This window comes from Topomyia yanbarensis, chromosome 2 (genome assembly GCF_030247195.1).
Source record: "Topomyia yanbarensis strain Yona2022 chromosome 2, ASM3024719v1, whole genome shotgun sequence".
Classification (NCBI taxonomy): domain Eukaryota; kingdom Metazoa; phylum Arthropoda; class Insecta; order Diptera; family Culicidae; genus Topomyia; species Topomyia yanbarensis.
Window position 1 is genome coordinate 84,983,438 of NC_080671.1, and position 27,781 is coordinate 85,011,218.

The 27,781-nt window shown below is 37.9% G+C and overlaps 1 protein-coding gene across 4 annotated transcripts in view; it reads right to left on the minus strand.

The window, feature by feature from the left end:
* Positions 1-22,662, minus strand: part of LOC131678692 (nucleoprotein TPR-like) — a 59,180-nt gene extending 36,518 nt beyond the window's left edge. For 3 of the 4 annotated variants that reach the window (XM_058958947.1, XM_058958945.1, XM_058958944.1), the window contains exons 1-13: positions 22,266-22,661; positions 21,663-22,084; positions 21,339-21,603; positions 20,899-21,087; positions 20,641-20,817; positions 19,632-19,922; positions 19,461-19,571; positions 19,215-19,401; positions 19,020-19,144; positions 18,879-18,956; positions 7,311-7,550; positions 7,108-7,212; positions 6,785-6,847 (exon numbers count right to left, since the gene is read on the minus strand). In XM_058958947.1, coding sequence (XP_058814930.1) covers positions 6,785-6,847; positions 7,108-7,212; positions 7,311-7,550; positions 18,879-18,956; positions 19,020-19,144; positions 19,215-19,401; positions 19,461-19,571; positions 19,632-19,922; positions 20,641-20,817; positions 20,899-21,087; positions 21,339-21,603; positions 21,663-22,084; positions 22,266-22,517 — 2,505 coding nt within the window. In that variant the 5' untranslated portion in view covers positions 22,518-22,661. Of the gene's footprint in view, positions 1-6,784; positions 6,848-7,107; positions 7,213-7,310; positions 7,551-18,878; positions 18,957-19,019; positions 19,145-19,214; positions 19,402-19,460; positions 19,572-19,631; positions 19,923-20,640; positions 20,818-20,898; positions 21,088-21,338; positions 21,604-21,662; positions 22,085-22,265 lie in introns of all 4 variants that reach the window. The other variant, XM_058958946.1, reaches the window with a different exon arrangement.
* Positions 22,663-27,781: the final 5,119 nt, after the last annotated feature.

Consider the following 27,781-nt stretch of genomic DNA (forward strand, 5'->3'; position numbering starts at 1 on the left):
AATTATTGCTAATGCTCCGTTAATAACATATCTAAATAATTTCAATCAATGCATTGTGTAGGGAAAACTGAATTTTCCTAAAGGGGTTATATATGTTGTGCTGAGTCAAAAAATTCGAAAACCAAATTTTCGAATAGATTTGAAGTTCATACTCAATAGCGTTTACTCAAATTCCCAACGCGGATGAGAACTAAACACTGAAATTTCAGTTCTTGATACCTCGCTACCTCTGAAGTGCATGCGTGCAAAGTTCAAACTTTACTTCGATATCGACTTTTTCTAAAAATGACTTCCCAGTAGTAAAAAACTCTCCAAACCCGTTAGGGAAAATCATTATCATTACTGCAATTTTTTTTTCACAAAACTTTACGATAACCTTCCGTCACTTCTATTAAAACTTTTCAAATATTTTATAAATTACATAATCTTATTAGGAACAGTTGTTTAAGAAGCTTTTGTAATACAGGTAAACTTCGATATAACGTACATTTCGGTTTAAAAATTGTACGTTATATCAAAGCATGCAAAATCCTCACAGAATTGTTGTTCATGGTACATTATTTTGTAGAATTTTGATAAAGCGTAACTAATTTTGAAAATTTAACCTACCTAGCAGTGTGAAACAACTTTTCTCATAAGAAAATTATAGTGGTTCTATGAAAAGGATGCCGCAATTGATTTTTCTTTGCTTATATGAATCAAATTTATTGAAAATATTCTTATTTTGATTCCTTTTCTAATTATTAAGTCATCAGCCATTATTATTCTGTGTGGGCTTGTAAAGTGTTTTTTAATATTCCCGCCGTTTGTGCCTCACCAAATAAAAGCAATCTATGAACTTTCATCATTAGAATAGACTAAGAAGATCCACTTGTATCCACGATTCAAGAATTTCTGAAAATATATTTCAATCCGCTAACCGGTTTCCTAAATACCCCATACCGGTCGTAAAACGCACAGTTGTCCGTGTAATTACAAATATGATCTCTCACTCTTATTTATTTGATGTGACACATAATAGGATTCGAAAACATCGATTCTAGTAACCGGATTCAAGAGTCTAAGCAACAAGAAATTTTGATAAATATCGCTGGATTCCTCGTAGATCGTCAATGGGACGTCATTTCATGTGTCACATGATGGCAGCAACATCAATGTAAAACAGACAAAACAATCATGAGTCCAGGGAACTGAATTCAGGAATATCCGAAATCGGAGTTGAATGTGGCCGGATTAATTGCAATACGCTTCGCAGATCACATGGGTATGTAATTTGATGACCCAACTGTCGAAAATAACTAAAAGAATCTGTAATCCGAAGTACTGAATTCAGGAGTTTCAGAAAGCGATTGTACACACCAAAAAATAATGAAATTTAAACGACATGTAAATCGATATGAATGTAAACATACAAAGCTTGAATCAAAAATTTGATTGAAAATTAAGTTGAATTCAATGCATCAAACAAGCATATGATTTTATACTTTCGTTCGTGTAATATTACATGTCATTTATTTTACAGCAATATTGGATTAAAAACACTTTAAAGTGCATAGGTATCCCGTTTAATGAAACTGTAATTTTCAATTAACGTGTAAAATATAACAAAATTCCTTGAAGAAAGCACGACAAGTTGTGTGTATTTGTTGTGGAACTTAATTTTACATTTATATTCATGCTCTAAATATGTGCATGAAAATAAATTGAAAATTACAAAATATTTTTATCTGTGTATCTGATTGTCATCAAATATGATAGCACTAGACATGCTAAATTTAAACATTGTCATTCGGCCCAGAGAATCAGACTCCGCAGTCCTGAAACGCAACCAACAATGGTCACACCAATATAATTATTTTTGTTTTCAGTTAGAAATTACTGATCTTGTATTATTTATGGAGATATATTTTTGGTTTTAATAAATAACAATCATCCGCTAATGAAATTGAAAAAAAATCAATCTCGGAATCCCAAATAGTACGTTTTAAGATTGTGTGTAACATATTGAATTCTTAAAATATGGAATACATGCGTAATTGAAAAGAAATTTGGACCAGAAAAATAAATTAAAATTTTTGTTCGTTATATCGAGGAAAAATGTACGTTATATCGAGTGACGCTATATCGAGGGTACGTTATATCGAGGGTACGTTGTATCGAAGATTACCTGTATTGTGTAGGAAAAGCTGAAAATTTATGAATTTTCTCTATCTGCACATATAAACCCTTAAGGGGAATGTGTTCGGTTGTCAGCACACTTTTGTTTTTGGCTTTACTCCAATTAAACAATATATGGGAATAAGCATACCAATGGAAAGCTAGAGGCCTTAGCTGATAACTTATGAAAGAAATTAATTTATTCTGTCAACTTGAAAAAAATTATTAACAATATAGTAAACTGATAATTTTTTACCATTTTGAAAAATGTGGTCGGTTGTCGGCACCCTAAGATAATTCACTAAAAATGGAAAATAATGGAATGCAATATAATCATCAATATTCAAAGGGAAGGGAAATTTATTCATTTCAACATCCATCAAAAGCATTATGAACATCAGTCTTCATCAGAACCACAATATGTATACGTGAAAAACTAGTGCGAATATTACGCACTGCTAAGGCACTGACGGATCGCATTCACTGCAATTGAGTTACTTTAAGGCAGTCCATTTTTTATCAAAGCTTCTGACAGATCAGATCAAAGTTCAGACAAAAGGGGAGGGGGGCTACAGGGTTCAACCCTCTGCCCCCCATACCAAATTGTCTGGTCGTGATAATCTATACCAGGTACAGTGCTACCTAGCGGTGTAAACACGACCAAGTGAGCTTTCTTCATGTAAATGTAAAACGCTAAACCGGAAGTCGCTTTCCTGGTTTTCAGAATGGTGCCAAAGATCAATTTCTGGTATCTATTCGTAAAGTCCGTTCCAAAATACCCATATTGATTAGGTTATTGAGAGCATTTGCCACAACAAAATGGGGTGCCGACAACCGACCATATTTAGGTGCCGACAACCTATTTTAGTAACCTTTTGGTAAACTGATCAAAAAAAATTGTGGCGAACATTTCGGTGCCATTCAATGTTGAATCACAAAATAGAATAAATTCACATCGTAAATATTCAATGCGCATACTTTTTCGGCACAAAAAGATCGTGCTAATATAACACACAAACAACATTTATCAGAATGTCCATGTCCGGTTTCTGTCAAAAGCTACATAGAGGTGCCGACAACCGACCACTTTCCCCTACCAATTAATTTAGGATACCCTTTTAACATAAACTATCGCACGAATGGGAATAGGTTCGCCGAATTTCGGAAGAAGTCCATAAAATAACCCCTTGAAAACTACCTAAAAATTGGTGTAGTTCAATGCAATTGAAAGAAAATATCCTCAGAAAATGGGATGTACCTACACTGTGAATAATAAATACAGTAAAGACCCGTTTTTATCATCTCCATGGTGTATTTTAGGCTGACAAAATAGGGACATTAACTAAATCGCGACATTATTTTTCTTCATAATCAACTGAAGCTGTTAAAATATTCTTCTCTTCCTTTGATGTAGTCCAATAACTATTTCTGATTATTTAATATAGTCTTCTAGCGCAAAAATTTAAAAAAAATGATTTTTTATTTTTGCTTATTTGCATCTTTAAGGTAAGGAAAACATGGTCAAGAAAGGATTTACTCAAATTCAGTCTTGTTTGTCTGCTAGAGCCCATTAAACATATTTTCATATGAAGCTGATAAAATTGGGAGCTGATCAAATCGGGTCTTCAATGCATTATATATTTTATTTATTTATTTCGGTTTGGTGGGGATTTGGTGAAAATCTAACTTACTGCCCAAATGGCATAATTACAAATCCGCCATCTTTGAAGTTTTAAAATTATGGAGAATCAGTTTTTCAAAAAATTGTAACAGAGTTCCTGTCTTTAGCGAATTTGTTGAGATTTTCATTTAAAACGACTTTATTGTAGGCACTACGTAGGGGAATTATGGTTAAAACCGACACCTTAAGCTTAACACTTTTTCTAAGTTGCCACAAAACCAATAAAATTATAATTTTTATGCAGAATTCTTCTTCAGAAAATTCTTAACAAGACTTAATTTTTTCAGCGCTTCAAAAAATTAATTTCATTAAAAAATGTTGGTTGTAAAACTTGGAAAACAAAGTGACTTTTTGTAAGCACTGCGGGTAAAACCGACACCCCATAGGGGTAAGATCGACACCCCCTTTAATTTATTTTCTCTCCACTTTATTAAAATCTTTATCTTTATTAAAAATGAGATATATGCGTGATTAATAAAGTGTGAGTATGTATGATGCAAATATGTGCTTTTTATTTCTTCATCATGTAGTGAGGGGAAGAAAGTTCGAAAGCGTAGTACTATAAATAAGAGTATTTTATGCTATAGGATTATTTATTGATATGAGTATTTCCAAATAATCCTTGCGCACATCATTGCAACCTCCAGTGTCATTTTATTTCATAAGAGAAGATTTTCAAGCGTTCTACGTTCTGCTAATTGGATTCATTCACTTATAAGTGACACACACACTTCTTAGTAAAACTATCTTTTTCAGATTTGATTTTTCGGACTCTGATCATCAACGATCTATTGGAGTATACATAATATCATTGTCTCATTGTGATAAAATTCGTCTATGACAAACCAAGAGAACACTAGAAATTCGGTTTGATGACCTTTTTGCAGAAATAGCAAAAACTTCGTTAGAATCAGATAAGCAAAAATTCCAATTTTTGATTTTTAAAGAGACTTACAAGAAATAAACACAATAAAAGTATTTCTGTGTATTTCTGCTAATACTATAGTGTTCTAATAGGCTAATTGAAGTGTCACAAAGATCCCCAGTACTTTGAAATGAATCGCAACTATACACAACCATCTTAACAGGGTGTCGGTTTTACCCTAACTACAGGGTGTCGGTTTTACCCCAACAGCGCACATTTTTTTATAAAATCAATTGAAAATATTGAATTTTTCAAACTCGTCTTCAATGCACCTAGTTGATCATAGGACAGGCCGATAATAATAGGTACTGAAACATGGGGTGATTTGAAAAGCTTTCGTTCGGTTAAAACCTTAAAATCTACCAACGAAATTTTACATCCAGACGAGTATGAACGCTGCTGTCGAATGTTTTGTTAATTTTTATGACATTCGGCGCACTAACGCAAATCCAATTTTTCTTCAAATGCTCTAAATAAACGTACTAATAATATTGTATCATTATGAAATGAATAAAAATTTGATTTCTAGGAAAAGTTGTGGGGTGTCGGTTTTACCCACAGTGTCGGTTTTTCCCACAATTCCCCTATATGGAGTATACCGAGCTATAAAATGATATTTACGAAGTGTTCCTTAATCTAGTTTTTTTCTAAAACAACTTTCTATTGTGAGCTTCACAAACTCAAGCTTTGGATAAAATGTAATTTTAAGTAGTAGTTATTTGCATAAGAGCTACAAATTTGCTGAAGGCATTATTTCAATACAATCACTTACAAGAAAATTTATGAAAATATCTCACTCTTAGGGGGATTAATCAGTTAAATCACAATACCAAAAGAACGAGCATATTGTATGCTTTAAATTCTCCGAAGATACTATTGACTTAAAATTATCCGTTTTGGTTAATACATTTAAAATTATCCGTTTTGGTTAATACATTGTCTGATTTCTGGCTATGAGAAACGATAAAAATATTTCGTCCGCATTTAATGTTAAATATCTCTTTTGAGTTTTAAACAATGTATAGTTCGTTGGAAAGGTATTTGTATAGGCTTTCTAAATATATACAAATAGTTTAGTTACGTCGTCAATTCAGGCAGCAAATTTCAAAAAACTGCAAAAAACGCGATGTTTGCACCTTTAAACATTCATATCTTGGAAACTAAACATCAGAATCAAAAGCCATTTAAGGTTGAACATAGAAGGGGCGAAAATCTAAAACGAAAAAAGCAGTTTTCTTCCACACCGTGTGTTAGATCTTCATGAAAATTAATCAGTAGCACTGTAACAACATTCTAAATAAGCTGATTGATTTTTATGAAGATTTAACACACGATGTGGAAGAAAACTGCTTTTTTCGTTTTAGATTTTTGCTCATTCTCTGTCCAACCTTAATAGCGTTCTGTCTGGGTGATAGATCGGTTCAGCAATTGCTGAGAAACACGTATGAGAATTTGTCCGTTAAATACATACATACATACATACACACACGCACACATACACATAGAGAGAGACATTGTCCCAAATCGTCGAGCTGAGTCGATTGGTATATAAGACTCGGCCCTCCGGGCCTTGGAAAGATTTTGAAAGTTTGAGCGAATTCTATACATTTCTTTTCTAAGAAATGTAAAAAGGAGGAAAAGTATATTAAATGCTATAAAACTTTTGAAGTAGCGCTTTTCAAATATTCACAGATTCGTATCTCGGGACATTATTCCACTATTGTCAGAATTTCGACGAAAATTGAAAGTTCCACGATAATAGAAACTATCCCCTACGTCTCCAGTGCGAAGACCAATTTTACAACCGATACCATCACCGGCGCCAAAACATCTTATTCCACACACTGATCATGTTAAAAACTGAACACAAACTAAACGTCTGGGATTCTTTAAAAATCGATTACAATAACCATATATTGCCGATTGCAACCCATACGATCATTATAGACAGTGAAAATGTCAAAGAAAAGCGAAGAAAAGTAAAAAACCTGAGACAAACAAATTGTGTAGCCAACACTCACCTCGTCTTCCACGCTGGCTTTTTCCTCGATCGCCTGTCGGATATTTTCTTTGTATGTTTGCAGCTGTTGGCGGCACCGTTCGAACGGAATCGGGAAATAAACGGAGAAAAAAAAAATTACTGCATACTCGGAATACCAGGTTGCCATTAGGTGCAAATTTAACCGAAATAATCATCAACTTTCACAGAACCACAACGCAAACGTTTTTAAAAAATTCTATTCAAATGCATGTTGATTTTATGAATTGTTTATAATTTAATTTTTTAGGTCTTAGATCAACTATTTCAATCTAGCATACATAAAATATTCCAACAGATACTCACCGTTTCCTTCATATCCTCCAGTTGTTGTTTCAGTGAGCGATTCTGCTGCTTAAGCTTCTCAATAGTTTCGTCATGATCTTGAAGCGCTCGCTGCAAATTTCCGATCTAGATGTTTACAAAGCAAGGAAAAATATCTCGCCTTAGTTTAATCACTGAATACCGCCTCTCCATTCGGCATTTATCGGTCCATCAAGCTCTCTTACCCTCTTTTCATAGCTCAACCGGTCCTGCTCCACGGACTCTTGGCGCAACTTCAACCGGTGTAATTCTTTCTCCCTGGTGCAAAGTCGCTGCTCCAACTGTGCGATGATGTCAGATTTGCTCTGCAGTAGCGAATCTTTCGCGTCGATTTCCTGCTTCAAATCGTCGATTAAACAGTGAAGTGGAGTTGCATCCAGTTCGGCAAACGAGGTCAGGGAATCGTTTGACAAATCCTTTCCTATCTGGAAAATGCCCATTGTAGTGTTTCGTGCAACGAAATGATGATATATGATGATAGTTTAAGTAGTTGCTCTCGTTAGACGATTAGATTTCCATAATTAAGTTAAACAATTTAGGAAAGCGCGATTTTGTAGGCGATGTGACCGGCCCGACTGATACACTTATACTGATTTTCCTTCCTACTTGTGAACAGTGAAAAGCGTACCATCATCTAGTGGGTATAAGATTTCCCCCGTCCACCCAAAGAGGAAAGACTTGCCATCATCAAGTGGATGAAGTGTGCACGTCTCGATTCTCTTGCGGTAGTGCGATGGGAAATGTTTTGAATGAACTATTACATATTTGCAGATGTTTTTCCTGGAGGAGTACTTTGTGCTAAACTTGATCTTCTGTTTATGTTTGATAAAAATATCTAGTTTTTCAGTTGCTTTTGTATACTATATTCACAATAAAAGACACGTATTTTTTTTTCTTTGAAAATAACTGATCACGACACACCGTCTCTCCCAAGGGGGAGCAAAGCTTGAAATTGTTTATTTTTAAACAAAACTGCATTTCCCATCCAAAATCTTACGATGCAGTTGTATCTCAACAAGACACGCTCGAGGAAAGCAGCTGCTGCACGGAGTTGCGCCACTGTGTCACACTCACACCTTCTTGTTGACGACAGCGCGCGGTAGACAGTTTCAAAATAATCATCATCACACCACTAAACTCTGAAACGGAGTAGAAGTTCTGAGAACTCTTCGAATGGGATTGTATGCGCTCTACGGTGTTTGGACGATGAGGAAAGTGGTTGGTTTTGGCTGGCACAAAATTTACAACCAGCGATGGTAGGACCGGCATAATAAATATAATTTGTTCAAACAGACCACAGATCAATCTCACTGGGTGACATGGGATAAGATCATTTTTGGGAGAAAACTACAAAAATAGACTGTGTAGTGGCACGTGAAGCACTGGACCCACCTTTGAGCAGGAATTTTGGAGTAACCATGTTTTGATGTATTTTTCGGTATGAGAAATCTCGAATCTGTAAATTATGTTCATATAAACACAGATCACGTTCAATATTATTGCAGGAAGACAGTGTAAGTTTATATTCCTGGAGTGTAGTTTATACTCCTGGAACACGTAGATCGAAAATGAGGAAGATTTTGGGCCATCCGTTGCGAATCAACACAGAAATGATCGACGTTTAATGACATCTATCCCGTATGGTGCTGTGCGCATTGGAGTAGAATTCATTGAAACACGATTTGTGTCCCAATGCATTCCACTGCGTCATGTGAAGCACGCAATGCTGGAGTTTAAATATCGTAACGTCGTAACGGGCAACATAAAACAAGACACTGACTGCCTGGTAACCGGCGGCCGAAATCTCTCAAAGTATTTCAGCAAACAATTTCCCCGTTGGGTTTCTGTTCCCATTTCGTAAAAAGCGACTAACAACACCTATGGCTGTGGTCAGCTAGGAGATTGATCACAGTCTATTATCTTTCTCCGGACTAAACCAGCCTAGAGGCTGTGTGGCAGCCGGCGGATTGAAATATCTCATTCATAAGAATTGATCCACTGGGTTTCTGCTTCCATGTCCAGGCGACTGAAAACAGGAGTCCTCAAGTCAAGGCGATAATCCATGTCGAGGACTGCATGGCTGGCAAAACTGAAATACACAAGTCGCGCACGGAGTTTTATGCGGTGATCTGCACAAAGTATTGTTTTCGCGCTACCCCACCTTGCACTAGAGCACTCTAGTTAGAGTGTGGCCAAGAGGCCATGACGTATCCAAACGAACATGAAATTTGACGTAGTTCTATTGTGTATGCGCGAAGACTGCATATCAAGAAGACTGGCAACTCTGTCCGGAATCGGGAGACAGTAACAGCCACGCCACTTGCGGGTAAAGGTGGTACTTCCCATAGTGATGCACACACACATATACACTTTTACAATAAGCTTCCTACCTTCCTCCAATAGAGGCACTGTAACCTCTGTCGCTTCTCGTTTGGATGGGGAAAGGAAAGAGATATCAGTCTTCTTAATATGAAGTCTCCGGTATACGTCAAATTCCATGTTCGTTTGGATACGTCATGGCCTCTTGGCCACACTCTAACTAGAGTGCTCTACTTTGCACCAGTGTACTTTGCTCTCTGTGCACATCCCATGTAACAAATGTAGTTTTATAGCACGCTACAAGTGCAATCTAAGTTTTATACAACTAGCATAAAACCTCAATTGTTACTAGGGATATATGTAAGGAAATAACAAGCCTGTTTATAAGTTCGTGAATACTTCAAGTTACGCGGTTTTCATATGTTAAATTGGTGCCTAACGTCAAAGCTATTCTATGTCAGTGCTACCAAACTTCAGATAGATAGGCAAAACATTGGTACACTCGAACTCTATTAGAAAGCTATCAGTATTTCAGAAACACCAAAACTACTCGAACCTTTGAATATAAGCCGTACAACCCATTCCACGATAATTCCATGATGAAATAGAAAGCAAGTTGAATTAGTATATCGTCGCTGTTGTGCTATCCGTCTTGGCCATTTCCTCGAATTTCTGGGATCCTCAGCAGTTCTCAATGTGGTCAAAGAGGCTTTGATTTGATCTGTGGCCAACAACTTCAAGTAATTAAGAACTCATTTCAATTAGTTTTGCACAATTTAGATATATGGATTATACTGGGTAATATGGGAATTTTGCATGTGACCGCATGCTTCAACCCGTAACACGGGAACCAGAACTCCGATTCCAATGAAATTTAATAGTTTTCAATAGGGATGCTGTAGCTTTCATTTGAGACTACATTTAAGAAAATAGACATTTCAGAACCAGATGTGAATTCACTTAGCCTCTTTGCCGAAGCGCCGTTTAGCACATTTCGAGAAAAAAGGTTTTTAAAATCTGAGATTGAATATATTGAAACTTATAAATGGTATAAACAATACAAAGAAGACAATTGATGCGTCTATCTATTCTGTATTAATCTCTCTAATATTACGAAAATCGGTTGACTAAGTTAGAATTTTTACTATAAATGTAAACAAACGTCGCACTCACACGTGTCATAGGTGTGAATTGATGACAACATTTGTATGGCGTGCCATTAGCGTGCATGTAAAATTTTCCATAGAAAAAGTCATTAACTATTAACTTTTATTCATATCTTTGGCTTCATTTGGTCTATAAACAATCAGTCAGATGCATATTGAAGGAAAGTAAAGAGGAAATCTAGAAAAATAGTTTGGTTACAGTATTGCCAAATATGCTATATTTCCAGTTTAAAACTTGAACTGCATTTTTCTCAAAATTCGTGTATTTTTGTTTTGAAAATGATTATGCAATTGTGTTTCTTAGATAGTTTTATTCTATTCTATTCTACTCTATTCTATTCTAACCCTTACACAGCCAGTATTGAAAAGCATCCTGGAAAACATTACAGTTATTCTATAATGTTTTTCTTGTCAATATTATTTGAAGAATTATTTCATATATTGCAAATATTAAAACGGCCAGGCCTACTGTGCAGAGTTGGGTTTAAAGATGTTTCGAAATTAAACGACAATCAAATAAGTCAATTAATGAATAATTTGATTAACGAATCATTTCGAATCCTAAAAGCGGAAGAAACGTGGACAACCGTACCAACCGTTTCCGTTTGAAGGGGATATGATAAATCGTTGGGAGTGACTTTGGGATGGGACAGAGGTATTTACACCTTGCCCTGGCTAATAAGCCTAGGTTAAAGCGCCTTTACTCGCTTTGCGTTAAGGACAAACGAACAACGGTACGAAAATCGAAAACGAAAAAGCGCAATTTCTTCCACGCCGTGTGTTAGATGTTTATGAAAATCAATCTTATGTTTAATATTGTTGCAGTACTGCTGATTGATTTTTACGAAATTCAACACACGGTGTTCCCGCTTTCGATTTTTGTACCTCCGTTCATTCGTCCTTAAAATATGCAGATTATTTGTTAGAAGAGGTGACAAACTGATCCACGTTGTCCTCGCCGGACTTTTGAGATGAGTGTAATAACACACCACGCAGTATAATTTGTTTTAATGTGAATGTGAAATGTAGAATTATCAATAAAAAGGCAGAAACTTAGCTTTTGTGCTGTTTACTGGAGCTCCTCCGCTTATATTGCTGCGGCGACCAATGACCTTCAGAAAACAACATCAATATATGTAACGAGATGTCCTCCTCACCGCATTTTAAAACAAAAATGCTTGTTCTAACATAAAACCGGGAGAATTATATCCTCAGCGGGAAATTGACAGCAATGAAAAACTTATTTCGCACGCACAACGGATGTGCAAAAATTAGTAGCATCCGCCTCCTACGGAACAACCTATCACGTTGTCCGGTTTGAATATGTCGGCTGCCGTCCACTGTGCAATTAATCTTCTGCCTGTACTGCAATACTTCTGTATGTAAAACGAAACTCTAATATATGTGTACTAATTTAGTTCAAACATCGGAAATCATCTGTTAACTTTAGGTTACCTCCCTATCTGTTACTTTTTACCATTACTTTGTGACAGTGCTCAGAACAGAGTTTGACAGCTGCCCTACAAAACGTGTCACTCTACTATCCGGCCATTAACCGACTTCAAGCACCCCTATAATAGATCCGATAGATCCCACGGAAAAGCTGTGCTCACCGTCCATCCCACAGGCCTCTTCATAGTGGGCTCAGCGGTTTCTAAATGTTTAGCCAATTGGAAGAGCCCTGCTTTTAGGATTGAATTTAGTATATAAAGCTCGATCACAATTTTTGAATATTGGAAAACGACGAATGCTGACACAATAGCAATCTGCCGTTGCATTGAGCATAAAACAAACAAACCAGAACAAGACAAAATAGATTGACCTCACCAAATTTCCGCGAATATCTCCACTACCGTTTGTCCGCCACACCGGATATTCCGCTGGTACTGTTGCCGCTGTTTTCCAGATTAGAACTGCAACTCATTTCGCACTGCATTTACCGACTGTAGACTGTAGTCCTGTTTCTCTGTCGAGCCGAAATCCATTGAAAGAAATCTGAATTCAATTCCTCCGGGCACAACTTCCTTACTCGCAAATCCTTCCTGTCCGACTCTCGCCACGCCTAGGTTTTTGCCCCGGAATAGCTAGACTAGATGGTCGGTGTTAGGTCAGACCGGACTAAGTGACAGTACATTGATTTCGAGAAAAACACGATTAAAGTTTGAATCGCAGCATCCTTTACATTATAATTGGAAAATAATTTTTACCATAATTCTTGTTTATAGTTTTATATTTCAAATCTGGTAGAAGTGGAATGTAGATGAAGAAACTCTTTATCCAGTGCTATCATTAACTCATTTTTTGATGTTTTGCGACTTGGTCCGGTCTGACTTAACACCGACCAGATGTTCTTGCCGGTCCGTTCGTTTCATAATTCGCACTTTTCAGGTACAATGTAATGTGTCACTGCTCTAAATAAAATTTGGCGAAAAACACAAAATCACACAAAAGTTTACTCTCTAAATAAATAAATAAATAAATAAATAAATAAACAAATAGAGAAATAAATAATAATGTATCTCAGATAGTTTTATACATAAAAACATCTTATGCATCAAGATAACTTGAGCCAATCCCCAGACACAGTCATTTGAAGCAAAAAATTAAAAAATTCTCAGCACGTCTCGCTATATCTCAATAACCCAGCAGAATGTCAAAATTCTGTAAACGCCACTTTGTAGAGATTTTTTAGACAAGTGATGTGGCATATTTAACTCAGTTTACCCCAAAATGGCGTTTGTCACGAGGTATGTTTTCAACTGCTTCCATACATTTGTAAGCTTTTGTGTAATAGCAGTCTTTAAATTCGAAAAGTGCTGTAGGCAAGGGGGGGGGGGCGGGTTTGGGGGTTAAAACCCCCTCCGTACCAGAATTATTTGGATTGAAGAAAAAACTTATTGATGCCGACTAATTTAATTAAACCGTACGATTTCCCATCATGTTGTGCTCACTTTTTAAAGGATGTACAGAAATATGGACAAATGACACTTTTTCGAATGGGAAGCGAAGTTGAATAGGTTGAATGGCTGTGAAATTGCGTAAATTTCAACATTTGCAGCAAATTAATTTGATTCAGAACGAAAATGACACTTTCGTAAAGTAGAAGGAAAAATATAAAAAATGGCATTTTCGGTTTTTCTCTAGTAGGTTAGGATCGATTTGTATTTGATTTTTGTTACATTAGCATTGATACGAATATTTGAGGTCAAAATCACGTCATTTCGAAACCGTCAGCTTCGGTAATAGAACCAAGCAAAATAGTCCAAAAGAAGATTGTAATTGTAAGAACTGGATCACAAGTTATTAACGCAATTCATCTTGTTTACAAAAAAAAATCAATCGGTTTTGAAAAATACGCATATTATTTCTTTTGAATTTCACTATTTATTTTGAGCCATTATCCCATTCCGGAGAAAGATTCTTGTTTTATTCCCCGAATCCCAGGAAGCTGAAAAAAACGGGAAATGGAAGCTCACGTCATCTCCCTAATACCCATTTCGGAATTTGCTGTAGGCGATTATAAGCCAACGTGTTTGGTATCTTCTAGTTGCTGTCTAATAAGTGCTGGTAATGAAATGTGTAGTGCTGTGATCGAGCATGGTTAGAGTAGCACAAATTAATCTTCAGCATAAACGTACAGCAGCTATGAATCTATCCTTCCATGTGCAGGAAGGAAAAGCTTCCACAGATTTGGTTCAAGAACTGTATTTCCACAAAGGAAACTTCTACGTTGGAAAGCTACTTAACCCCGTCTTCGTAGCTTTCAACAAAAATGGCATGACAAATCCACGTGGAATGCTTCGTGCATGTGTTCATTTGCACATCCAATGTTTCATTATTACCAAATGTGAAAGAATCATCGTCTTTTTTCACTTGCCCTAGGATTCTTTGATAAAGATTTTTAAAGGTGACCTGCCTTTGGAAAGTTTCCGATGTTTTCACAAAACTCGTGCATGGCGTGCACTTTTCAGCCTTTCTCAACTCAGCGTTGTATTTGGTAAGAGCGGCCCTGGGGTCTGGCCAGTTATCAGTAATTGTCGCTTTATTGAGCAAGCGCCTAGCTTCCATCTTAAGTGTTGCTAGATTTTCGTTCTATCAAGAAACATCACGACATACAGACCTCGTTACAAGAGGGCAACTGTTATTATAGGCGGTTATAATGCTCTTTCGTAGGTCGCTTGCCGCATTAACCATTGGAGACAGTGGAGATTGGATCTTACTCCCCGTTCTTTTCAACTATTCCAGGTGTGAGCGGAATACACACTAATTTATTTTTCGTATTTCCCTGTGTTTTGCACTGTGAGTTTAATGGCTTCTATGGCGAATATTATGTGTCTTTGATCCGATAGACTAGGTTCGTCAGAAACGTCCTAACTCTTTATCTTTTCCTTTATTTGAGCGCTGCATAACGTGAGATCCACTACTTCGCCTCTGACTGTGTTCATAAATATAGATTCAGCTCCCTTGTTACATACACTGACATCATTTGACGAAAGGTATTCTAGTAGCTGCTCACCTCTGGTAGTTACATCCGTGCTACCCCATATTGTGTGATATATTTGTAGTACTTTATGAGGGCATCGCTTTCAGAATCCGCATCGCCAGGGAAGTAGGCAGATGCGATCACAATCTCCTGCTTGCCTCTAGCCGTCGGGTCGGTGCCTCCACTTGTATGTTATTGCAAAGTCGTCTCGTTGAATGACTCCTGTAATTGGAGAATTGTATGTTGTCCGTTTATCAAAATTGCAGCTGTTGGAGTTGGCTGGTCACTACAATATACTAACTTATGAGCTGAGGAATTTAAACCAAAGATTTTGTATTTATTTGCCCACGGCGCCTGTAGAAGAGGGATGTCTAAGCGATGATCCTCCGGGCAAAGACGCTTCGGGTGATGGAAATTCACTTGGATGCAGCGAATGCTGTTCATTGTGTTGGTGTTTTTTGCCATCGATTTTTGGGACCAATGCTTCGTCCCATTCATTGTATATTGCGAACCTTCGCCTACAGGGGGTTTTCGATCCTCTCCTTGTGTATCAGTTCGTGAGCTGCGCACAATAGCGTGCTTTTGTGTATAACTCATGAGACGGACTGTCACCGATGCACTCGTTACCGTTACTGCAAGCTTGCTATGATCAGAAGCTATGATATGATCACTTCACGAAGTGTTCCGCTTTTGGGTCACCCGCAGGAGCTTTTTCAGTTCATGCTTGCCTACAACATCCACGATCGGCGAAGACGGGGGCACCAGTCAACTGGCGCATTCTAGCTTTTCCGAATACGTAATAAAGGACCATTCATAAATTACGTAACGCTTTTAGGGGGGGGAGGGTACGACAAGTTGTGACATGTTGTGACATAAGGGGGAGTTAGTTAGATCGTTACGTAACATGTTTTCACCGAAGAAAAAAAAATTCTGGGGATTTGTTACGTAATAGGGGAGGGGGCGATGGTGAATTTTGTGACAACTTGTTACATGAGGGAGGGGGAGTCAATTTTGGGCAATTTTTGCGTTACGTAATTTATGAACGGTCCCCAAAAGTTCAGCTGGTTGTGTTGGGAGGTATCAGTTTCACTGAAGCCTCATCCACCGCCAGCAGGGCTGAATCGCTGCTGTGGCATCCAACAGCCACTTAGTTATATCTTCGTCTGAACAGGTGATTTCGATATACCCTTGTTTGTTTATTCATTTCCTAAACTTGCGTTTCGTATTTGCTTGAGTTCGGCTCCATGACGCTATCAATCAGTAAGCATCGAGTAGCATTCAACTGTTCATGGCTGAGGATATTCGCAGGGTACCCAACCGGAGTACGACTTGGCCATTTCGTTGAAAGGTGGGCGCCAGCGATGCCACATGTTTTTTTGAAATGTCTGTAGAAGAATAACTAAAATGTCTGAAAAAGTCTGTAGATGGTTGTGTAAATCCTAGTTACACTAAAATTTTACTTTAAAAATAGATTGAAAGTAGAATTCTATTGTGAAGGAATCACTCGTATTCGAAAACAGTTATTCTAGTGCAATTTTACTAAATACTATTACCCTTTTAAAAGTCTGTAGATCTCTGGCTACGTCTGTAGGAGACATCAAAAGTCTGTAAAATACAGACATGTCTGTAAATCTGGCATCGCTGGTGGGCGCTGCTCAGTCTAGGATCCAGCCCCTTGAACTTTTTCGGTTGGGATTTCTTCTTGCACCCACTATTGTTCTGCGACTCGGTGTCCATCGAATGCTGTCGCTTGAATGATGCCTTTTCTATTGAAATTTTTACCAACTAGAGTATACGCTTCAGCGTGTTGTTTTTGGACGTTTCTCAGCATATATTCCTTGTTTTTGACGAGAGTCGTGTTTTTTTCCTTTTTTAAGGTTTTTAGGTACGTGTCCAATGGAAAATAGACAGAGAAAGAATGACCCGGAACGGTGACAATTCACCTTTTATTGGACACACTGAGAAAATATATGTCCTCAAGCAGGAATCGATCCTGCGATCTCCCAGTCTCTAGTTGAGTGCGTTAACCACTCCCCCATCGAGGAACTGTGATGATGTCACCACAGATTCCCAACAGCATCGTGATCACCACCACAGCCCCAAGACCTGCCAATGGAACCACCTGCTCTAATAAACAAATCGTCACCGCCCCTTCTCAGGCAGAACTCACTCATCTATTTTAGTTCCAGTGGATCGCGTTCAGGCTTGGGATATTGATATCACTGATGGCTTCCCTTTATCTAGCTCGGACACCGCCAGACTTTGGTGTTGAATAGTTTGTAGAAACATACTGAAATCTTCCCTCAAAGCCCATCGGCATATGCTAACGGAACTCTACCAGAGACTGGGAGATCGCAGGTTCAATTTATGCTTGAGGACATATCTTTTCTCAGTGTGTCCAATAAAAAGGTAAATTGTCAACGTTCCGGTCATTCTTTCTCTGTGTATTTTTCATAGGACCGCCGAAACAGAAATCCGTGATTTTAATAGTCTTATGTACTTTTTATTTCTAGCATGTCTTGCTAGATCAGCGTTGCCAGATATATTGATTTTCCGCCGGTAGGCAAACTTGTCGGCAAAAAAATATATTTCTAGGAAACATCTCCTTGATCCTTGGTAACATAAAACTTCTGCCGATGAAGCTGTTTGAAGTCAAGTTTGAAAAACGCTTCGTCGCAAATCGTGATTATACAGCATTCGGGGTCGCATTTTGGATCTAATGTTTTGTTTTACGGTCTAGTTCGATTGCTTAATAGTACGATACTTAAAGTAACCTTCCCGAGTATATTTCGAACTGTCCTGGGAACAGCCTCGGGTTTGTTGGCCATATTTTCGGGAAACAGTACTGCACATATTGTGGTTTAGGCTATTTTCAACATCTTTGAGATCCTCTTACACGCTTACGTCAGGTTTTCATTTCTGTTGTGTTGAATTATTTATTTCCTTGTTTCTTTTAATGCGTGGCATTTCGAGTAGATATCAACTTTTTACCTTTCTCATATAAAAAAGGCTATGCAAACACTTCAAAAATAGACTTTAGAACCAAAGCCCAAAGGGCAGAGATTCTTATAAAATTCGATTCAGTTCGTCGAAATCATTCGTCCTTTAAACTCGTGAGTCCGTTGCTCGACAAAATTAAAATCATGTATGGGACAATTAGAACAGGATGTATTATAGTACTATAATAAAATATTATAATTTTTCGTACCGGGCAATTATTTTTACACGTGAACTTCTCGAAGAAGGATATAATTAATGCAATGAAAATTCCACATTTCAAACACATCTTACATACTCATTTGACAGATTTAAATTTAGACTAGATGTCCATCGCTGCCACAGTAGATGAGCCACCATGAATATGCGGAACCACAAACTAAACATGCTTAACTAAAAATACTACACGTGCAGTTTCTGTAGAAATGGAGAAAATACTCCACTGCCTTTCCAACACGCAAGAGCGACCGCGAAAGGTAGGAAAGGGAACTAACCTACTATTAATAGCTTCTGAATGGTAGTTCTAAAATGTGGGTTACACTTTGTGCATCGCCCCGCCAGCGCCAAACATTCATCGGAAATTCAATCAGGTTCTCTGCCGCTATCCATTGTCGAACCGATGGCATAATCTGCCACTGATTGCGTTGTTTATTTACTACCCGATCAGGATCCAACAGATAGTTTATACCAAACGATATATTTAGGTAAACAGTAACGGACGCGTGTGGATTGAGAGCCACTACTTAAACTATCAAGAGGTGGTAAAAAAGGTAAACAAAGCTTCGTACCAGATATGCGATTTCCTTAGCCATGCCCTGTAAGACGTTCTGCACTTGCAAGCGTTGCGCGGCGAGTGTTTCGGTAGACTTAAAAAAAGAAAACTTCATTAGGTGAATAGGTTTACTACTGAACGTGGAGATGACTCATACCGATTCAGTCATGATGTCAGAGTCGATTGATGTTTCCTTCGATTCAGTTTCTCTCTCCGCCGCGAGGCGATCATTTTTCAAATTCTCTAATAGCTCTCCGTTAGTTCGGTTCACTTGTTGCAAAGCTAACGTTTTAAAAGAAACAATTTTAAAAGCCGGTGAATAATGAATATTATTGAATGTCAGCAGTTTTACCAGCAATATGTTTCCGTAATTCTCTCTGGTCTGCTATTACTAGCAGACTGTTTCTCGTAACACTATTTAAATGCGATTGCAAAACCCCTAGAATTTGTTTGTCGTTTTCGAACATTTCGGATGAAAGATCTGCTACGTCGACTTGTACGAATGATCGAGAAACTAGTTCCTCTATTGGTGGAATGGTCTGTTAGGGGTAAAAAAATTCTTTCACTTGCTTGCCATTTTCACATCACACGTTCATACCTGCGGTAAAGGAAAATGTCCCTGAAAGCTTTCCCTGATCGTTTTGATCAGTTTTGCGATTTCTGAACGAATTAAATGCAGTTTCTTTTCGCTGTTCTCGTATTCGTCACGCTAAAAATAACCGTAAATTGTTCTATTATTCTGAAATAGTGGTAACCAAACATTTCCTACCAGAATCCTATACTCGCTCTCGGTGGAGTTCAACTTGTTCCACTGGTCTGCGATTATGTCATCCTGGGCCTGTTTGGTAGCTTCCAACTGGCGTACTTGTTCGCTCATTACGGTAAATTCTTTCGAGAAATTTAGCACCTGCTCCGTTTCCAATTCGCGGACGTCCCTTGTCGGTGAAATGGCTCGCATTATCACTGTGTCTACTGATGAACCGGACTTTGCACTACCGAACGACGTAACCGATGCGGTGTCGGTGCTCGTTCCCAATTCTCGAATGTTGATGAATGTACTCTGAAAAGGTTGAGTTTAATTCATCGTATTTGAAGATAAAACATTGCAAAAGTGGAATAGGAACACTTATGAACAAGAAATTTATGTTAATATTTGCGCACGGAAATGTGCTGAATGGCAGATGTTTTGATAAAATTTAATTCATTTTTTAGTAATTTGTTGTCCTAAAAACGATCGGTACTATTGATCGTAGTCGGTCTTGGACACAATTTTTTAATTTGTTTTAAAAATGTTTGATATTTCCGATTCCTGGCTGATTATTATCGTTTTTTTTATTAAATTAGGAGAAAGCGTTACGTACTGTGTACAAAATAAGAGAAAGACAATATCTACTCTAACTTGTCTTGGTCTTGTACAAAGGAAAATTTACCATTGAAACGAAAAAAGTGTAGTAAAATAACTAATAATTTATTTGAAAAATATAAGAAAGGTTAAAACATAAATCAAAATAAAATATCCGAGCATTCCAATTAGTGATCGCCGATTTCATCTTTAATGGTGGATTTTTTCTTGTGGCGTTTATGATACGAGCCCGAATCTGATTCTTTTATGCTTGACATACTACTGTTACCACAACTGTCGCTGTACTCTTGAAATAGCCGAGTATGTTTGACAATCTAACAACCGAAAAGAAAACCCGCGTTAGTTGCCAATCAAGACAATGAACGTCAGATAATAACCAACACCACACAAACCAGTGATAGCAAAACTTAAGTACCTTTTTTAAACTACTGATATCCTGCCGCAATTGATTAATCACGTTGTTGCGATGATCCACGGCGGCATTCGATTCCAGCAACGATTGTTCATACTCGCGGAGCTTCTTCTCGAGCTGACGGTTTCTATCGTAATGATCTTTAATCTCATTGACCAGGGATTGCTTATCGACATTTGACTGTTTGTATGAACAAAATATAGGCAAATAACGTGCCGAAGAGGGTCTTAACGAGATTCCAAGGAGACAAGAGCTACATACCTGTGAATCTAGTTGAGACTTAAAATATTCGATTTGCTCCCGGAGAACTTCGTTATCCTTAAGCGAGGCTTCCAGCTGTCCGGACTTGAAACGGATCAGATTCTGCAGTTGCTGCAGTAGCTTCCTATTGGATGCATCGGATTCGTCCAGTTTCAAATCTGCCAGCGAGGCGCTCATATCGGAATCCAGCTGTAAATTATTGAATAATGTTCAATTTTGTATGGGGTTTATAGAACTCTTAAATGAACAATCAAAAATGTGTAAAATTATGATTCATACGCTCAATCGTTTATAATCTGTTGATTTTGTTATGGGACGTGAGCTCTAATCAAAGCCTGACGAGCAATATATGAAATTGGATTACATAGCACCGAGTTTGTCCAGAAGAATTTATCAAAAGGATTCTCAACATTACAAATCGTGTTGCTAACGATTCTTACCTGCACCGACGACTCTCCTTCTTCCAATTTACTCTCCAGAGCACGTATTTGCTTGTGCATCTTCTCAATTTGCATTGACTGTTCGTCCAACTCTTTACTTTTTTCGCAGTTCATTTGTCGTAGTTGATGTAGCAGTATTTTATTACTAGTACTATACTCTGTATTAAAATGTTGAGATTCAAGGTCATCCGCATTCTCCCTTTCAAAAGAAAAATTTTTCTCGGGATATTTCATATCCAGTAGAAGCTCTAGATGCTCAATTTGCCTGCAAAATATGGAAACAAATAGAAAATCAGCTTACTTAGAATTCAAATTTGCGCATACTTATTCCTGGCATCTAATGTTTGCCTTAGCTCGTCAATTTCGGAATTCTCGTATTGACAGTTAGACGACACTGCTAGATTGAGTGAAATAGTAGGTCCATCCATTCTGTTTTCATGTTGAGAGTCCACAGTGATGTCACCCTTTTTGCCAAATATTTCCTCTATATCTACATCGTAAAATCTAATTCCTTCTATATTCCAGCTGCCAGTCGTGTAAGCTCTTCTAATAACTTCAAGCAAACTGTCCCGATCCCTCTTTGCACGTGCCTGTGCCTCTGAACCGTAACGAGCCAGATTTTTCTTATAGTTTTCTTTCATTATAACAACTCTGTCCCGACAAGTTTTCTCCATCTCTTTTATCGTTGTCAAAAGGTCCAGATTGACCAGCCTCAGTTGATGGATCCAGCGTTCATATATTTCAACCTGAAAGATAATTATTGTGCGCTAGCTTTACGACTATCATTGCTTCATCCTGTTCAAGGTCCTTTCACTATTGCAAAAGAAAAAAAACTCTTGTCTAAACGCACGGGGACCACCTGTTGCGTGTTGGTCCAGTGACCTTGGCAAAGCACAAGCTGTCGACAATATTCAACTCAGTACTTACCTTGAATTTGTCATCATTTCCATTCTGCTCGATAAATCGCAAACGATCCTCAAACTGGGCATTCAGTTCCTCCAGAAGACAAATATTTAGCTGCCCGGGTTCGCCACATTTTGCACAATCGCCACCCTCTCGGTTTCGGCAGCTCGTATCGACGCACTCCGGTCTGGTTTGCTGCGGATTGTCTCTGAGGACAACGTTGGCAGCAGCGACCACATTGTCCTGCAGCGTGGAATTTTCCGGTCCACTATCCATCGCGAGTCGCGAGTTTCGTTCGAGAGCACTTTGACACTTTTGCTGATGGGAAAAAAGATTGCGGAACGATAAAAGTCACTGGTTACTTTGTTTACGCGCAAGGCACAAGAGTGTGTAAATAAAAAATCGGATTTCGTGCTGCCGAAGATCAGTCACAAATACACTTGCAGAACATGGTGCGATCAGCACACGTGAGTTTACAACTTCTAACTGATCACAGCGCTAACGTGTGTTCAGTAGCATAAACAAATGTCACAAAAAATACATTAATGATTGGAATCTTTACGCAGAAAGTATGCTTACGAAAATCTACATCAATACACAAATTAGTATTTGACTGCATGTTCGGTGATGATGTTTTTACTTATGAGCTATAATATTGGTCTAAAACAAGTTTACAAATATATATGTAAAAGTATATGTTTGAATTTGGTTTTCAGAACCGGTATCAATTTGAGTTGTGTGTCCTAAAAATGAGAACTCATTCTCGCTAAAAGCAGATTTAAGGTTCAAAATTTTTTGGGCGAGCGACAGTGGGATCTCTTGATAGTTTCATTCTATTTCGTCAAGCTACCTTCTGTACTGCAAATTTTCTTTAATGAATTACCAAACCGAAGGTAAGAATAAAACATTAAGTCGATTGATACAAAAAACGATTAAAACTCCACAAAATAGTCTAAAAATCGAGAGTTGTCCTATTGGAGCTGTAGAGTTGGGTTCTCGGAAGGGTTTTCCTTCAGAATCACTCACTACAGTTGCAGACGAGATGGGGAATGTCACCCACGAAAACACTGCTTAACGCTAATTGCAGCGGGACGTGATTCTGATTGTAATATTGAGTGTACGGTTCAGATTTGTGGGCGTAGGGATCTTACGATCGGGGCGTTTTTCTGGTTGCGAAACCTTAGATCTAGTTGTGCGTGGATGATCGCGATTACATGTTCGTCTTGGTGTATCATCGCAGGGGGCATTTGAAAGCTGACGTGTTCGATCGATTGCGCGTGTTGTATAGTGGATATGAACGTCGTTTGTAGATGTATGTTGTAGATTTTACAGGTTTTTGTTGATGTAGCGCTGTCAGGGTTTTTACGGTTGCGCGGATAGCGCGATTTTCGCATATTTGACGCGTTTTATGTTCTTAATTTGACGAATCGCGCGGATTTGGCGTGAATTCAATTTTCGACAGTGTTTTATTATTTATTATGGAGTGAATAACTGGGATCACTCAAAGAAACGAATTATGGTTATGAAAATTAGAATGTGACTCCGTTATGCCGCATTGTTAATTTTTCAGAATGATTACGAATAATATGAACAAGGTTCAAGTTATGATTTTTGAAATTAAAATTAATTTAAAAATGTTGAAACATACATCGAAATATATTGGTGCATCCAATGTTTTGCATTTTATTTTCATGCGGATTCTACTATAAAGCTCTGCACACTATAAAAACCGATCCACCGTGTTTTAACCGATGAAGTTGTCAGTTAAAAACGTTTTTAACAACAATCCGTTCTCAAAGTTTCTTGAAATCCTGTGCAAATTTTTTTAATGAAGTTGGTGTTTTCTCTAATTATCACGCGATGGAAAAAGGATCGAATTAATTCTGCCCGAAAGTAATAAATAATTAATTCTGCCCGAAAGTAATAAATGGTCGCGTACGAGGATCGCAAAGGAATTAAATAAATAATTAATTTTTTTGGGCTTTGGCGTAAGTACAGATACCTTATTTAAGATTTTTTGGTGGTATCCAACGGGGAAAACAGACTGAAATGGTGAGTTAAACGAAAGCAATTGTGTGAAAAAAATCACCCCAGAAGAAGGATTCGAACCTGCAACCCTTGGGACTCCGACCCAATGCACAAACCCACAAATGCACTATCCCTGGGCTATGATGACGTCTCAGGAAGAACACATGATTATCGCATTGGCGACAGTGATTGTACGCTGCCTCTAAAACGAGATCACACACAATCTGCCTAATTGCTTACGCTCAACTCACCATTTCGATCTGTTTTTGCAAAGGATTTGAAAATAGCCAAAAACACCGTCTGTGTAGCTCTGAAGCAAGGACCGTCTGCTTCCTAGAAGGTGTAATCAAGGCGTCGAACGTGGTTGTGATGAACAAACTCTGTGCAGTTCGAAATATCCGCATTCGGAAGGATTTCACAGCCGGATCGTATAGCAGTAAAATGCGAGCCCGAAAGCCGTATGATTAGGTACTCGCCAAATCAAACAGATACATCCTTATGGTCGTTGAAACGTGTCAAATTGTATTTCTAACAGCTACAGAAGTTTAATGTTGCCAAAGTTTGCTGTGATGTTCCCAAGAAATATACATTTGTTTTGGCGGATAACTATGCTGCTAAGCACTTGAAGCCGGAAGGCTTCGATTTTCATGGGAATCAACCAGAGTTTGAAATTAGCGCTCGTTTTCACTACAAGCAGTTTATCGCACATATTTTTCGTCCATATTAGGCATATCGTCCATATGTCTGTTCATGAAAGGGAGTATTCCAAATTCTGTAATCAACAATAAAGACTAGATTCTTAGAAATGTGGCACATACAAATGCGTGTATTGACATAACCTTTCATTCAATCAAATAATTTTCTAAGGATGAAGCAAATGTAATAAAATTTTATTTGGCGAAAACAACTGAAACAACTCATTCATCGTTATGCTGAACAAAAATGCTGGTTTTCTTGCCACAGGAACAGTTTTCTTGCTAAATCATAATTTTTTCGCGATCTAATCCACGAAAAATCACTCAAAACACATCCATCGAGTTCCATCAGTACCTGGTCGAGCGGAATTCAAGCCACCGTTTGTTGCTCGAGGATTTGGATGAATTGTTTACTTGCTCGAAAATATTTGTAACCTTCTCGAAGACGCATTCGCCGCAGAGTACAGCGATTAGATTTTGCACTTTGCTACGTACATACTTAAAAAAATATCAACATTTCGTTAAGATCGAAGCACAACAACATGAGTTACAGCTATTCACAACCTCTAAACAACTCATACACGGATGTTGGTTGAGGTGGTTAAGGTTGTATATGTGTTTCTAAGTGTATGGATTCCTGCGCAATCAAAGCATCTGTAGTCAACTGAGTTCACAAAAACCATGCATTTATCAAAAAGAATGCAATCATTACTAGTAACTTTTGGGGAATCTGATCCAAGTTTGTCATATTCTTCTGTCGTGATTACGACTTACCTTTCAAAAGAGGCCCATTTAAATAAAAATGGAAGAAATAGGAGGGAAAGTTTTTTAACGTTAGTAACTTTTATTTTACAGAACGGAACTACATTATATTACATATTCAGTTGGAAAAATGTTAACCAATTCAGTATTAATTTTTTGACTATAGATAACGCAAAACCTTTCGAAAATGACGCGGAAACCACGAAATTTTAAAATCTATATGAGGCAGAACCGTCAATATAGTGCGCCTAAGAGATCTAATCGAATATTGGGAAGTTATGTTAGTTCCGCATGCATTTTTGTACTAAGTGCTTAGTTCATCGTTCGCCAGTCGAAAGAAAAGCATGTGGATGCATGATCTGATGGTGCTGGCAGAAGAAGGCAAACAAAATTTTCAATACAGACAACATTTTGTCGAAAAAGTTTTGGGTTATAATTGGTTATTGGGCTATAAACATAACTCTGAAACTAGGAATATTTTAATGCACAATTTATTTAGCTTATTAATAAATGATATACATGAGAAATTTACTAGAATTAAAAAAAAACTATTGCAAGTTTTGAAAATGTATAGGCACCATTTATTTGGTTTAACAACCGCGCTATATCTCGCGCGGATATGACGCGTTTTTTTTTTGTCGGGAAGCCAGTGTAATGCGGTATTGCAAGCAAACCTGTGCTCCACTCGTTTGACCGGATTACTCAAACATAGGGGCTATGAATTGAGTCTGACGGAGCGACAGCGATGTCGGACAGCACAAGACTTGAATCGATGTGGCCTAGCCACATAAGGCGCAAATGTTATTTATTAATTTGGGAAGACAAATCAACTAATTAATTTTGGACCTTCAGCAGTAGCAAGCAATTAGAAATTGCTCAATATTATTTCGAATGACCTTACTTCTCACACAATCTAAAATTATCTGTTTTCCTGTCATTGTCATTGTCATTTCTCAGCCCACACCCTGGCAGACGTTCATCCGCCCATCTAGACTCTGTCAAGATGAGGACCTACAAAGCCTATCTGTTCGTATGTGCTAGTCCGTATAGCACACCAGTTTCTTCCACAAGCAGGCGCCGGCTGTTAACCAGTCCCACAAGTTTCAGATACATTACATAGAGAATAGTCGGAGGCAGAAAATGAAGAGATAGTAGAGATTTTGGTTTGCTGAAACGAGACAAGAAAAGCAAAACAATTGTGATTAGTATCGTAGTTGTAATAAATAAGTAGACAATTTCTCATCTGTTGTTTGTTTCCTTGTTCGTAGTCCTCCTTCCTGGTTCCTTATCTGTTTGGACTATTGGCTTTCCGTTTCCTTGGCCGTCACGTTCTCTTGCACCGAGTTGCATATATTGTAGCAAGAGAAATAAATGAGAAGACAAAAAAATGAAAATAAATGCGAAATGATCTCCTTCCAGATCACGAACATAACCCTCACTTTCTCCTTTGCTTATCATTTTGGTACCACCCGGGAAGCACTTGGCCTTGTACCCACTGCTCTTCCACCATCCTCGTGGTTTTCTCCATTTATCACTGGCGTCACATGTGATATTTGGGTACGGAAAATGATTTTCTGAGCAGACAATCAAATGAAAGAAGATTGCCAAGGAAATTAGTGCACTTTCTGCATCAGGTATCATATCGCATTTGTAGATACACATATAGGATAGATAAGCAACCCAAGCTCCCCATTATTCCGAATGACCTTCCTTCTCACACAATCTAAAATTATCTCTTTTTTCCTGTAGATAAAAAATTGCAAATGATCTCCAGTGTGATCACTTCTCAATATTATGTCAAATGTCCGTTATGCTAAATGTCCATTATGCCAAATGACCCCCGACTTCACGCAAAATTAGAAATTACGCCAAATGACCGCTATCCTGGAGATAAAACAAATTATGCCAATTATCCGTTATGCCAAATGACCTTCAGTTTAACCAATTCTCAAAATTAAGCCAAATAACCATTAGCCCAAATGTCCGTTAGGTTAAATGACCCGCCTTCCTTTAGCGCTTGACTGGTTGAAATATATCTCGTAGCCGTCACAGAGC